This window comes from Nothobranchius furzeri, chromosome 10, assembly GCF_043380555.1.
Source record: "Nothobranchius furzeri strain GRZ-AD chromosome 10, NfurGRZ-RIMD1, whole genome shotgun sequence".
NCBI classification, from domain to species: Eukaryota; Metazoa; Chordata; class Actinopteri; order Cyprinodontiformes; family Nothobranchiidae; genus Nothobranchius; species Nothobranchius furzeri.
The window spans coordinates 70,919,465-70,932,510 of NC_091750.1; the positions used below are offsets into that span (position 1 = coordinate 70,919,465).

Consider the following 13,046-nt stretch of genomic DNA (forward strand, 5'->3'; position numbering starts at 1 on the left):
AGTGTGGAGACACTTCTGCTGCTGTTAACAACCTTAGAGGTTAATTTTTAACTGCCTCTCCAACTTACGGTATTTAATATATTACATCTAGACCGGAAGGGGGGGGGGGGGGGGGGTTTTAAAATAAAGTATGTTTTCTCATCAATGTTCAAACAATACAGCAAATAATGTTCATAGAGATGGAACAATGTATAATTCAGCCCACTGTCTGTGTTTTCTGTGTGTGTGTGTGTGCGTGCGTGCGTGGTTCGTTTATTAAGTAATACAGTTTTGCTTTCAAGAAACCAAACATTCTTCTTTTATCAAGTTTTCTTTTGGTAATTTCCATGACGTGTTCTCACATTTTATCGATCGCACAACAAGAGCAAGAAACTGATGAAAATGGTGCTTTAAATGTCCTTCAGGAAGTCTGAGAACTGTTGAATATAGCCCTTTAAACAAGTCTGGCTTCTTTGAAGGAAATGAAGAAAACTGGGATGATTATAAATGTCTCCAAGCCAAATAAATAAAATAGAATACAAATGTTTTCCTCTGAAGTTTCAGTGAAGAAACTTTAAAAATGATTAAAATACTTTATAAAAAATCTGATTTTAATCTGAAACATTCAGACTTTTGAAATGCTTATTTAAGGCTCAGTGATAAGTGGTTGATTTGATTTTTTTTGTTGACACTAACAGTAGCAGCGAGAAAGTTGCAGGTTCAATACCCAGGGGCATCCAGTCTGCGTGATTAACCTGTCCTCCTCCTCTTCAGTGGGTCGGTGCTCCCTCCTGCCAGCGAGGAAGCTACGCCTTCTACAAGTCTGTGAGTAGCAGAGCTCACCCGGACGGACCGACCCAGGTCTGGAAGCTCGGGGAGTTCTACTTCATCCGATGTGGACCACAGGATCCCGTGTGCATCGCCGAGGTAAGCGACTCCCAGGACTCGATTCAGATCCAGATGGGTCTGAGGGGTTTCAGGGAACTTCTGTCAAAATTCATTCTGGATGTTGGAAAACAAATGGAGGTCGTTAACGTTTGGTTCTGCAGCTGATTTTGGTGTCGGAATGTGATACGACTAAAAAACAAAGATGTTCAGTTTGAGTTTTTTTAGTGGTCACACGCAGGGCTGGGCGATACGACCTAAAATCAATATATTGAGGATTTCACCGCTTAACGATAAATGGACTAAACAAAAGTGTTCCACTAGATGGGGGTGTTGCATGTATTACGTTGAGTCACATTTTTTATGACTCAAGGCGGTGCAGCTTCTTAACTCATTCACTGCCAGCCGTTTCCTGATCACTAACGGCCTTCGCTGCCAACGTTTCTCACCGTTTTTACTGTTTTTTTAAGAGTCACAGAACATTGCGCGCTAGCATGATGTCGACGCCAAAACAAAAGAGGAGACTCACCTCTTACATCAGGAAGAAGCCACGTGTTTCGAGCGTTATCCGTTCTTTCATAATCCGTTGTCGAATTGTGATCGGCAGACGCTTTTCCGGTTCGCGCCTCACTTTTTTTTACAGGAACGACCCAAAACGATCTCCAAACACATGGATGTGTTGCTTCCTGATCATGTGATCTGTGACGTATGCGGATGAAGATCGTCTTCAGGGCTGAGATGTTTGTTCTCTCAGCGCGGGGGCTCGTTCCGATGCTCAAACAGTAAAAAAAAATGCAAATTGGCAGTGAACGGTTGGATCTAAAATGACGACTTTAGTCGTCATTGGCAGTGAATGAGTTAAAGGGACATGAATGTTGCCATCTTTTCATTTTTTTATCATTGCATTTTTATTTCATTGTTATCATTTATTATTTATTGACATGGGAAAATGATCTCTTAAGTCAGAAATTTTGATAACGATAAAATTTCTATTTATTTGCCAGCCCTAGTCACACGTTAAAAATGAAGGTTTAAGAAAGTCTGGATAAACTTTTCACAAGTTCTTTCTGTAGGTTATTCCGCTGATTATAATAATTATAAATTTAATCTCAGAAATGTTTTCAGGCTTAAATGAGTCATGGGCAGCGAACCTCTACCGCCTCCATAGTGACCATATTTGAGAGGCATGATCTCAGCATCCCGTTCTAGATAGGAAACATTAGAGGCCGACTGATGTGGTTTTTTTAAGGCTGATGCCAATTTTTAAAGAATTTTGTTGCCAATGGCCGATATCCAAAGCCGATTATTAAGGCCGATATTTAAACGTTTTATCAGCACATTGATTGTGAAAAACAACTGAACACTCACTGTGTGCAATATCAGTTAATTATGTCAATAACTCAATATTTATTGAAGTCATTTGCCGTTAAATACCAGGACATAATCAAGTATTTAGCATTAATTATTTTATATAAATCCATCATCTACTTAAGATTATGCTGATTAAAATAATTTTGTCTCAAGGCCTTAAAATCGCCCATTTTATTTAATTTTGTTTGAGTCAGGATTTTTTTTTAATTACCACTAAATAAAATGGTTGGATATAAAAGAAAAAAGGAATAAGTTCCCCAAACAACAAGGAAATACATTAAGACAGATTAATTTCATTTATGTAACAAAATCTTCAGTAAAGTCAAAACATTCAGCATGTTGAGTATGTCCAGATGTTCTGGCCTTCAGAAACCAGACTAGACTGAAAAATAGGGATGGACAATATATCAGCATAGTCATTTTTTAACATATCAGTATCGGTTCGATAAATAAAACTGGGCTGATATTAATAACCAATATTTTTTCCATCTGGCCTCTGTTTGCCTGTTTCAGAGGGTCAGGGGGGTGAAGTGTTTTTGTTTTAGGCCTGGTTCATGCTTCTCCGTCAGCTCTGCAAGGGACAGACACGCACGGATTGACGGAAGCGTTTTGCTCTCATACTTCTCCGTCTCCTGGAGAGTGTTGCAAAGCAATTCCCCGGCAGGACAACAGAGGGCATAGTGCTGTTCTGTGTAGAGCCCTGCACGGGCCTAAAATCTGAGCCCGTGTCCGGCCCGGCCCGAGGGGGTGGAGCCCCAGCCCGACCCGGCCCGAAAAGGTTTTCAGGATTCTTTGGCCCGGCCCGAGCCCAAGCCCGACTTTTTTTAACCAACTAAATGAAAACAAAGTGCGTCAATCCTGACCAATGTGTTAAAAGATGTGCAGGATCCGAGCGTCGCAGAAGCGCATGCGGGAAGCTTCCTCCCACTGAAGCGAGTGTTTTCCAAACCCTGTCTCTCAGAGAGACTTGTCACTTAGAAAATGTTCCCTGATTATGAAACTTTGGCTGAATAGCGCTTGTTCCTGTCTCCAATGTGCGACACATCCAGGAGCCGTCTGAGGAGAAGCCCAGAATCTCACATCCTCTTCAGCTCATGAGCGCATATGATTACGCACAAGCGTGACCCAACACGGTCTCACAGTAAGACTGGGTTGGAACTGTTCAGGTTTACGCAGACAATCTTCACATAGAATTGACTTACAGATATAAAATTAATTCAGTAAAATATAAAGCATTTTATTTAAATATCCATTCATTATTTTACAAGCACATCGGCAGATGGATGGAAGAGCCGCGGGTTGCCGATCCCTGCTCTAGTTCAAGATATCATTAAAATTCCAAAAGTGCTGAAAAGATTAAAAATGGGGCTTTCCGTGCATATACAATACATTACGGTATCCACCGGGATTCCCTGTCTTGAGCGCAACGAATCACAACACAGATTCAGAGACGTGCGAGTTTGTCATCCAAAATGCTCCGTTTTATAACTTTTGAATGGTTGATCAGATTCAAATAATTCCAACGGTTCCTAAAAGTACATAAAAGCAGCTTTCCAACGATCTATAGCATGAAGCAATCAGAGTTAGAGAAAATATCGCTACGAGGGGAAATCCTGCTGTACAGCCTGATTGAAACGGAGCGCAGCGCTGCGGTGAAAGCAGATAACCTATAAAATGACATGTTGAGGACGCAAACTCAATACATCTCTTTTATTGTGAGGTAATAATTTCTCCGAGTTTTGCGGTTGCGGGCGGGAGTAGACATGCACGCTGCAGGTGCGGGCGGGAGTAGACATGCACGCTGCAGGTGCGGGCGGGAGTAGACATGCACGCTGCAGGTGCGGGCGGGAGTAGACATGCACGCTGCAGGTGCGGGCAGGAGTAGACATGCACGCTGCAGGTGCGGGCAGGAGTAGACATGCACGCTGCAGGTGCGGGCAGGAGTAGACATGCACGCTGCAGGTGCGGGCAGGAGTAGACATGCACGCTGCAGGTGCGGGCAGGAGTGTAACACACACGTTGCGGTTGCAGGCTGTAATGGTCAGAAATTCAGCGGGAGCGGAGCGGGATGAAGAAAACAGTCCCGCACAGGGCTCTACTGCTGCGTTTAAGTGTTTTAATTTTTTTAATGATTTCGAATAAAAATAAAGGCGCCCGGCCCGTGTCCGAGGTAATTACACAGTCGTTGGCCCGAAGCCCGGCCCGAGGGCCGTCGGGCCGGGCCGACCCGAGGGCCTAGGGCTTCAGTGCAGGGCTCTAGTTCTGTGGTATCCTGTCATGTATCGGTCCAAGATAATGTGTTTATATTGTGTTTTTTGTATATAAGAGACTTTTTAACACAGACAAATTTGTCTCTCATCCTCCACCACCTCTTCATGCGCTCGCCACCTCTAAACCCACGTTTCCTGTCATTTCCACCCACAAATAAAACGCTTGCTGCGCATCTTTTCTCTCCTCCAGTCACGGGAGAATTAAACGTTCATGTTTTTAGAGTTTTATTGCGAGGTATTCTTCAAGCTTCTCCGTGTCTGCCACTAGTTATCCTCGGCTCTCTTTATGTTTTTGAGGGCGCAATGGCGGCGGTGTAGACGACAGCGGTGCCCTGACCAATCACATGTGCCGTTTAGTCATTTGTTTAAGTTAGTTAAAGTAACTAAAAAAAGTAAAAAAAAATAAATAAATAACAAAACCAAAGGTTCAAACAGCTTTTTATAAGGTTTTGAAAGTGCTTGAATTTGTAAAAAAGTTCTTAAAACTGTAACTGAAGTTTGTTTCAACACAATAATGATTACAAGGAAGTGGAAGAAGGGTATTCTTCCCATAAATGGACTAGTCATAAATCCCCAATGAAATGGGCTGGAAAACCTTAAACTCGCCTTGGAAATGCTTTAAAGGTACTTGAATTTGTGCAGAGGATGTCCCAAAAAGGCTGGAATATATGTTGACCTACAGCGTCGTCTCACACAGACGCAGAAATACAGCTGCTACATTCACTCATTTTATAATTTAGCATCATTTGACGTTAGCCTCTGAGTTACTTGAGTCGACAAAAAGCTTCTATAGGAGATTTGTGAAGTTTTTCTGTCTCCGCTGCTTCACAAAGATCAGATTTTAGGATTTAAATAAAATTTGAATAGATTATAAATTTCCAGTAGACCTCCAACAGCCAACCCAGGTGTCCCAGCTTAAAACCAGACGGCAAGCTTCGTGTAGAAGCAGCTCTGATAACGTCTGACCTTAATCAGCGTTTAAGCCCACCAGCTTTTATCAAGTCATATTTTTGTGTCTCTTTTGGTTTTTCAGTTTTTATTTTTGTCGAAAATAAAATAGGTTTTTTTCCCCCCTTGGAGTCAGACTGGTTATTTTCCATCTGTTTGTGAGATTATCTCCCTAAACCTCACTGAAAATAAGTAAAAACTAGTCTGCAGGGCGATAAACACCATTACCTTAAGTCATTATAATTTTAATATGGTTTACATGATTTTTTTACCCCAGATTATTGGAAAATGCAAAAACAAAAGTTGTTTACCCAGAGTAAAGTTACAGGTGATAAAACCCTTCATCCCTGCTTTACAGGTGACTTTATTATGGGAAGATCAGACACGGCACCACCTGCTGGCTAGCGCCAGACTCTACTTCCTGCCTGAGGACACGCCAAAGGGCCGGACCAGAGAACACGGAGAGGTAGGCCAGAATCAGGGTCAGGTCCTGACCCTAAAAACAAAACATTTAATTAGAATTAGAAACCTGTATATTTGTGACTCTTCAGTTCAAAGGTTAAAATGTGATCAAATGCATTCTTGCTGCTGTTTAATTCCTGTAGTGCAGTGCTGAGTAAAGGTGTTTTATTATTATAGCCAGTGTGACTCTTTTAAGTCTGTCTAATAATATCCGTGTCCTTCGAACACCAAATTCTTTTTTTAACCAAACATCTCTGAGCAGGAATCCCAACGAGTTACTTCCACACGACGTTTCCTCCTGTCTGTCTGACGTTGTTTTGTGTTTAACTTCCAGCTGAACTGCTTATTCTAACACATTTACTATCATTTTATTTCATATCTGTCACCATGTTTGGGATAGAGGGTTCAGAGGAATTAATAAAACCTGACGAGTCAGACCAACGACCCAAACTTATGACTTGTTTAAAACCATCTTTTCAGAAACGTTTGCCTGTTTTTTCTCAGATGGAGAAGACTTTATTTTTAGTTTTGTTTTTTAAAAGCTTTTTTCCTTCCTACCTTTTGTTGTTTTAAAATAATAAACAGAAACATTCATTCTGATTTAATCATTCTTAACTCATTCACTGCCCGCCTTTCCTGATCTGTAAAGCCCTTCGCTGCCAGCGTTTTTCAGCGTTTTTACCGTTTTTTTAAGAGTCACAGAACGTTGCGCGCTAGGATGATGTTGACGCCAAAACAACCAAAACAAAGCAGAGAGTCACCTCCTATATCAGGAAGAATCTGCGCATTTAGAGCGTTATCCGACGCGTTCTCTCATAATCCGTTGTTGAATTTTGATCGGCAGATGCTTTCCCGGTTCGCGCTTCACTTTTTTTTTTTACAGCAGCGGCCCAAACCGATCTCCTAACACATGGATGTTCTGCTTCCTGATCACGTGACGTGTGACGTATGCAGATGAAGATCGGCTTTAGAGCTGAGATGTTTGTTCTCACGGTGCGGGGGCTCATCCGACGCCCACACAGTAAAAAGATGTAAATTAGTCGTCATTGGCAGGTAATGAGTTAAACGTAGTCTTTATATTCCATTTAACCAGAAGAATTCCTCTGTTTTAATGACAAATAATGTGATTATTTGGACATTTGTGGCTTTTTTTGATTGAAAATAAAAATAAAATATTCTAGAAGGCAGGACAATATGGCCGACAGGCAATATCACGGTCTATTCAGGAGTTGACCACTAACGATTAACAAACTACATGCATGTGCAAAATCAAAAGTTATCCACTAGAGGGAGCTGATATTACATTGAGTCATGTTGTCGTGACTTGAGGTGGTACAGCTTCTTAATGGGCTCGACACACGGGAGGCGACATCGCCTCTCCTCCATTCATTTTCAGTGAGACAGGTCTCCCTCCTACTAAGCGAAACGCGAAAAACGTGCGTGTGAAATTTTGCGCTCGTGCACGTGTCGTGCATAGGCGACCCAACGACGCGATCCCAGAAAGTTGAAATGTTTTCAACTTTTTATCGCTGTCGCTCGGACGAGGACCAATCAACGGAGGTTTCATTCACTGACCAATGAGCGGACGGAATGCTCCGTACACCTTCGAGCAAACATGGAGGAGAAGTTGGTTATTATTATGTTTTATAGTAAAATCAGAAGTAAGATTTCACATAACTCTAGCAGCACCTTGTGAAACATCATATCTACCACTTTATTAACTCTGAACCGCTTAAATAACCTTAATTCCCTCCAACCTGACACAGCCAAACAAAACAACGGAAGTTTCGATTTCGCCATGGAACAGAACGCGTCGACCTGCTTTCCCTCTGCCGCGGATCGCCTCCCTCCAAATTTATTGACATGGGAAAAATTTCAACAGTTTGTGAGAGATTTCGATAATGATACATTTTCAATTCATTGCCCAGCCCTATTTTCTAGTTAAAATAAAATCCATACATAATTGTTCGATTTAGATAAAACTCTGGATTTTCCTGTTGAGGGTAAATGAGGGGAACTGGTTTTTATTTTGTCAAAAACAAAAGAGGAACAGGTGGAACAGGACAGACTCGCTGCAGTCAGTCAGTTTTAGGCTTTGTATGAAACTAAGTTTAGGATTAAAATGACCAATGTGATGTCATCGAACCAGACATGGAGAAAAGCAGAAGGAAGTGACTGTAAGTTTGGTGAACTTCAAATCCTTCCTTCAGAAGGGAAGAACCACAGTAAATATGCCCATGTGGTAAGTAGCAGCTACGCTAGGGGAGAAGAGATCCTGGTGACGTCATATAGGCAACGTGCCGATGTCTGATTTGTAGTCATGCTAATTATGAACTTTTACAAGCTTATAATCTTGTGACAGGCATGGTCGAAACACCCATCATTAGTTTTCATTTAAATTGCAGTACAGCATATGTGTGATCCAGGGCGTAAGGCAAAGCGGGTTAGAAAATAGCTCTTTTAGTCCCGTTGGCTTGCATCAATTTTTCCGTTCTTCCGGGGACCCGTGAGCCGACCGGAAGAGGAGGAGACTTGGGCTCCCTGTTGCAATCACTTTGAAAGTTGTGTGACTAATAAGTGAAGATTTAGCTCCAGTAGAGGGGGTGGAGGTGACCTTTCACCTATTGGACGTTATTTTGCATTTCTGAGTAACTTGACAGAAGCGTTACTGTGTCTAAAGTTATGATTATGTCATGTAGCAAAAAACCTAGGTGTAAGCAGGAGGAGTGTAATTTACCTCCTGCGGTTCGTAAAACACCAATGGATCGACCAGAGGGCAGGAGTGCAGCACGACTAGCAGTACTGTTGAAGTCATCTGTTTTATAATTCCTGTATTTTTCATATCACAATATAGATGATTTGTTATGACTTTAGTGGTAACTGATCTGCTGTTTGTGTGTTTGGAGGTTCCTGTTTGCTTAAAGAGACTCGAGCAGGAAGTTGATGTAGGTTGGTTGTTCAGAGTGCTCGGTTTCACGTGAACTACTTTGTTTGGGCTTGCGGGTCCCGGCCCGTGACGAGAACCACAACAGAAGTTTTACTGAGTCAATTTTTTAAAAAATCACTTTGTCTTTTGAGGATACATTAATTTGTTCAGAGAGCTTGAGATGATTCTGCTACAGAGCATGAATAAATCTTGCTTTGGTTTTAGTTCATCATAAATATAAGCCTTTGTTCACGTTACGGCTGTATTATTCCACACAGACATGCTAGGGTTGGGCATCGTTTGATTTTGAACGATTCCGATTCCAATTCCTTGTTTCGATTCCGGTTCCTATCGATTCCCGATTCCGATTCTTTGAAGACATGGCATGCTTTACATGAGCCAGCTAACCACAGGTCCTACTTGATGAAATAATCTTAACTCCAACATGAATTTTAACTCTGAACAACAACATCACCTTCATTTAGACAAAAACGTGTTTTGGAGAAAAAAGAAAAAGACTTGCAGCACAACCAGTGTGTTTGTTTCTGACCACAACCAAAGTCTGGAAGAAGCCTCTGGGATGAGAGGCTAAATGTCTCCAACACATCCAGACACGCCCAGCTGTTTTCAGCTAAAACTCTCAGGATGATCATGTCCAGGATGACTGAGAACTACACCTCCGTGCTGCAGCAGCACTCAGTCAGAACAGAAAGTGAAACTGAAATGTAGCTGCTGTCAGTAACAATCTAACAGATTTTAAACATTAAAACTCTCAACAGAAATAGTTCAGAAAGGAAATTAAAATGTTCACAACTTTGTGTGTGATTTATTATTATTATTATTATAATTGTTTATTGTGGCAGAAGCTGGTGTGTTCCACCACAGAGAAGTTGCTCTAGCATGATGACTTTAAATATTCTACAGGTTATTGTTCAGCCTTCTGACGCTCACACACACACACACGGGTGTTGGTGAGCGGCTGCGTCTGACTGCTGACGCTCCGTGTGTGTTTTTATTTCTGCAGTGAGACAAACTCGCCTCACACCGTCCAGAGTTTGTTCTTTAAAGCTTCTATTAAAATCACCGTGTTGACGCATTTAACACGTTTCCTCTACGCTGCAGGAGTTAAAGTTTACGTTACGGAGTAAAAGTTTGGCAGACACGTTTGTTTATATCTGGCCGCTGCGTGGGGGGGGGGGGGTCGTCGGTGCTGCACATGGACAACTGGTGTGATCAGCTCTGAAAAGCGTTGATCACAATTTGCAGATCACGTTTATTTTTCACGGACATCGGCCGCGGATTCCTCTTCTGTCGGCATTCTAGGAATCGAAATAAAAAACTTTGAACGATTCCGGAAAAAACGAACAGTTGGAACCGGTTCCAATCGATGCTCGATGCCCAATCCTACAGATGTCAGGCATCGGGGGCTAGGAGTTGGGGGTGGAGACTTGAGCAGGAGGAGACGGCAGCAGCTCCACCTTCTCTGTAAACCCATTAAAACGCTCCTCCTCGTTCTTCCAGCATCTCTTAAAATCTGTTTTAGTGCCTGCCGTCACCCAACCGTTTCACCTACATTTTGTCCTGGCTGACTTTCACTTCCTGCTTTAGTAGTCTAGATGCTGCAGCAGCTGATTCCTCCTGCTGCTGCAGTGTAGATCAATCAGCTGTGTTTGTGTCCACCACCACCTCACATACCAGCCTGATGCTGCAGTTTCTACCACGTCAGGACCAAAAGAGTTTCTTCAGCAAGACAGCTGCACACATCAAGATCATTTATAGCATTCCTGGTTGCAACAGGAACATCGGAGACTCTGTTTCTGAGCAGGAACTTTTCTGATAAATTAATCATAAAACTAAGTTAGAAGTATTTGAGTTATGAATATTAAGACATTGCAAGTTCCCAGCTTTAAGTTCTCAGAAATTTTATTTATTTGAAAATATGAAGTTTAGAAAACAGATAAATAAACCTACAGATAAATACCAGATCAGCTCTGCAAAAAACATATGATCTGTGGTTGTTTTAGTTAAATATTCTGCTGCATCCAACAAATATTAAGATGAGGTTAAAAACAAGGCACCTACTGTTTATACTGGCCACCAGTTTTATGAAATAATCAGAATCATCCAGCTGGATCAGTCACTTTCTACAATAAGCTTTGTTTTAATGTTTTAAAAAGTCATTGTTATGAAATGGATTCAATCTGAGAATCTGGAAACAAAAAGGACAAGCGCCACAGCAGATCTGCTGCTGAAGAGGAAGAAGCTGCAACAACCATGAATTTTAACCAACAAACGCTGCTTTCATTAGCTCACAGAACAAAAACATGAAGATTTCTTTTTCAGAGAACAAAGTGTGAACAGGGTAGGATCTACTGGCAGAATGGTCTCACCTTCACGGAAATAAAGATGGGTGTTAGAAGTGGAAATGAGTTTGACTAGAAGTTGTTAAAATATAAGTTTAAGAGATTATTCTGCTCCTCAAACTAAAAACTTAATTTTGAAAATTCAAAAACAATGAGAAGGAAAGGAGATGAGGCTAGATTAAATCTGTTTGAGTTTACATGGAGGTAAAAAATCACAGATTATTTGGGTTTAAACTAAAAACCAATATTTATTCATTAATAACCACAATAAAGTTTTCTTACAGATTTTTGAGCTTATTTTGTTTCACAAAACAAAAAAAGAAAAAATCTGTGGTAAACTTCCTGTTTTACCCTTCAGAGCGTTAATCATCATCTGTCGCTGAGCAGTTTGTCAACATGAAACACTCAGAGGCCGAAGACAGAAAACAAACACACATGGGAAGGTTGGAAACTGGATTTATTTTCTTAAAGTAGAACTTTAATTCTGGAAAATCAAACCTCCAACGGGTTTTTATTTTCTGTCGGACTGATCTGGTTCTGCTCATACAAACAACAAATTAAGTTGTTTTCCTCTGTTGGGACACGTTCAGCTCTGTGTTTTTACCTGCACAGGTGAAAGCTGCGTCAGGACAAACTACACAGGAATCATAACAAGGAAGTTTTGCTAAATAATGTCAAACTTTAAAACCTGATTTTATTCCTACTTCAACATTTCAGGATGATTTTGTGAGACTTTCAATTCAAAAACCAAAACAAAGTCACACAAGACAACTTTATTACATTATTTCAAATGTTTTAGGATTATCTTTATACAGATTAAGGCATTTATTTATAAATATTTTACCTTTAAATTACTTTTGTGCCAATACCTTAAATAAATTGGATAAATAAAGTACATGAATATTTATGGGTCTCTAAATCAGAGATTTAACCAACGAATGTGTTGGACTTTGGTCGCAATAGCACCCCCAAGGGGTGGCCATGGCCACCCCTAGAAAATTGCTCCCCCCAGCTTTTGCCAGTATTAATAAATCATATTAATATTAATGTTCGCTCAAACCATAAATCGATCTTATTTATTCAAGACATAACTGTAAAAAAAATAAAAATAATATAATTAATGAGTAAAGAAATGAGAATAAAAAATATACGTTTCTGCTGCTCACCGTTTAAAAGTTTTTATCTCTGTAGCTTTTTGGGAACACAGCAACAGGTGAATTAAACATAAATAATACATTTTAAAATAAAATTTAAAATAACATTTTAACACTAGAACTCCCAAGCCGCCTTCAGACAGGCCATGAAAAACGGAAATGTTCCGGAATCTGTCCGTAAGACCTTTCTGTCTGAATACAAACATCCGGATAACGTGTTCCGGAATTTATCCAGACGAAGCCCCTAGTAACAGGTCCGGAATTGTTACGGACAGGGTGGCTGCTTCAGACTGGTGAGGTAAAGTTCCGGACAAGAGGGAGGGGGAGGGGACCGGGGGACGCTGTGCGCACCTAGATAGCCCGCTGCTGTAGTATCGCGTCATACCCGTGTCACAACCCGTGCACGCGCATTGGGTCCACAGCGCGCGTGTGAACGGGACTCGCGCGCGTGTGAACGGGACTCGCGAGCGAAAATATACATGGCGAGAGGTCATTTGTGCACAGAGAGGGAGCAAACTGTGTCTGTGAGCGCACAAGGATGTGCACAAGTGACAAACCTGCGTGCGCGCGTTGTCAACGAGCACACGGCAGAGGAAAACGTGCGCGCGCGGCAGCCTCTGTGCGCGCTCGGCAGCCTCTGTGCGCGCTCGGTTTCTGACTCCTGCTCGCTCGGCTGTAAGGGCTTTTG

General features: G+C 41.5%; 1 protein-coding gene across 1 annotated transcript in view; it reads left to right on the forward strand.

The window, feature by feature from the left end:
* zgc:77151 (AT-rich interactive domain-containing protein 5B) overlaps nt 1–13,046 on the forward strand; it is a 68,597-nt gene that overhangs the window by 37,779 nt on the left and 17,772 nt on the right. Inside the window, exons 2-3 of the mRNA XM_015976673.3 lie at nt 754–906; nt 5,812–5,919. Coding sequence (XP_015832159.3) covers nt 754–906; nt 5,812–5,919 — 261 coding nt within the window. The remainder of the gene's footprint in view (nt 1–753; nt 907–5,811; nt 5,920–13,046) is intronic.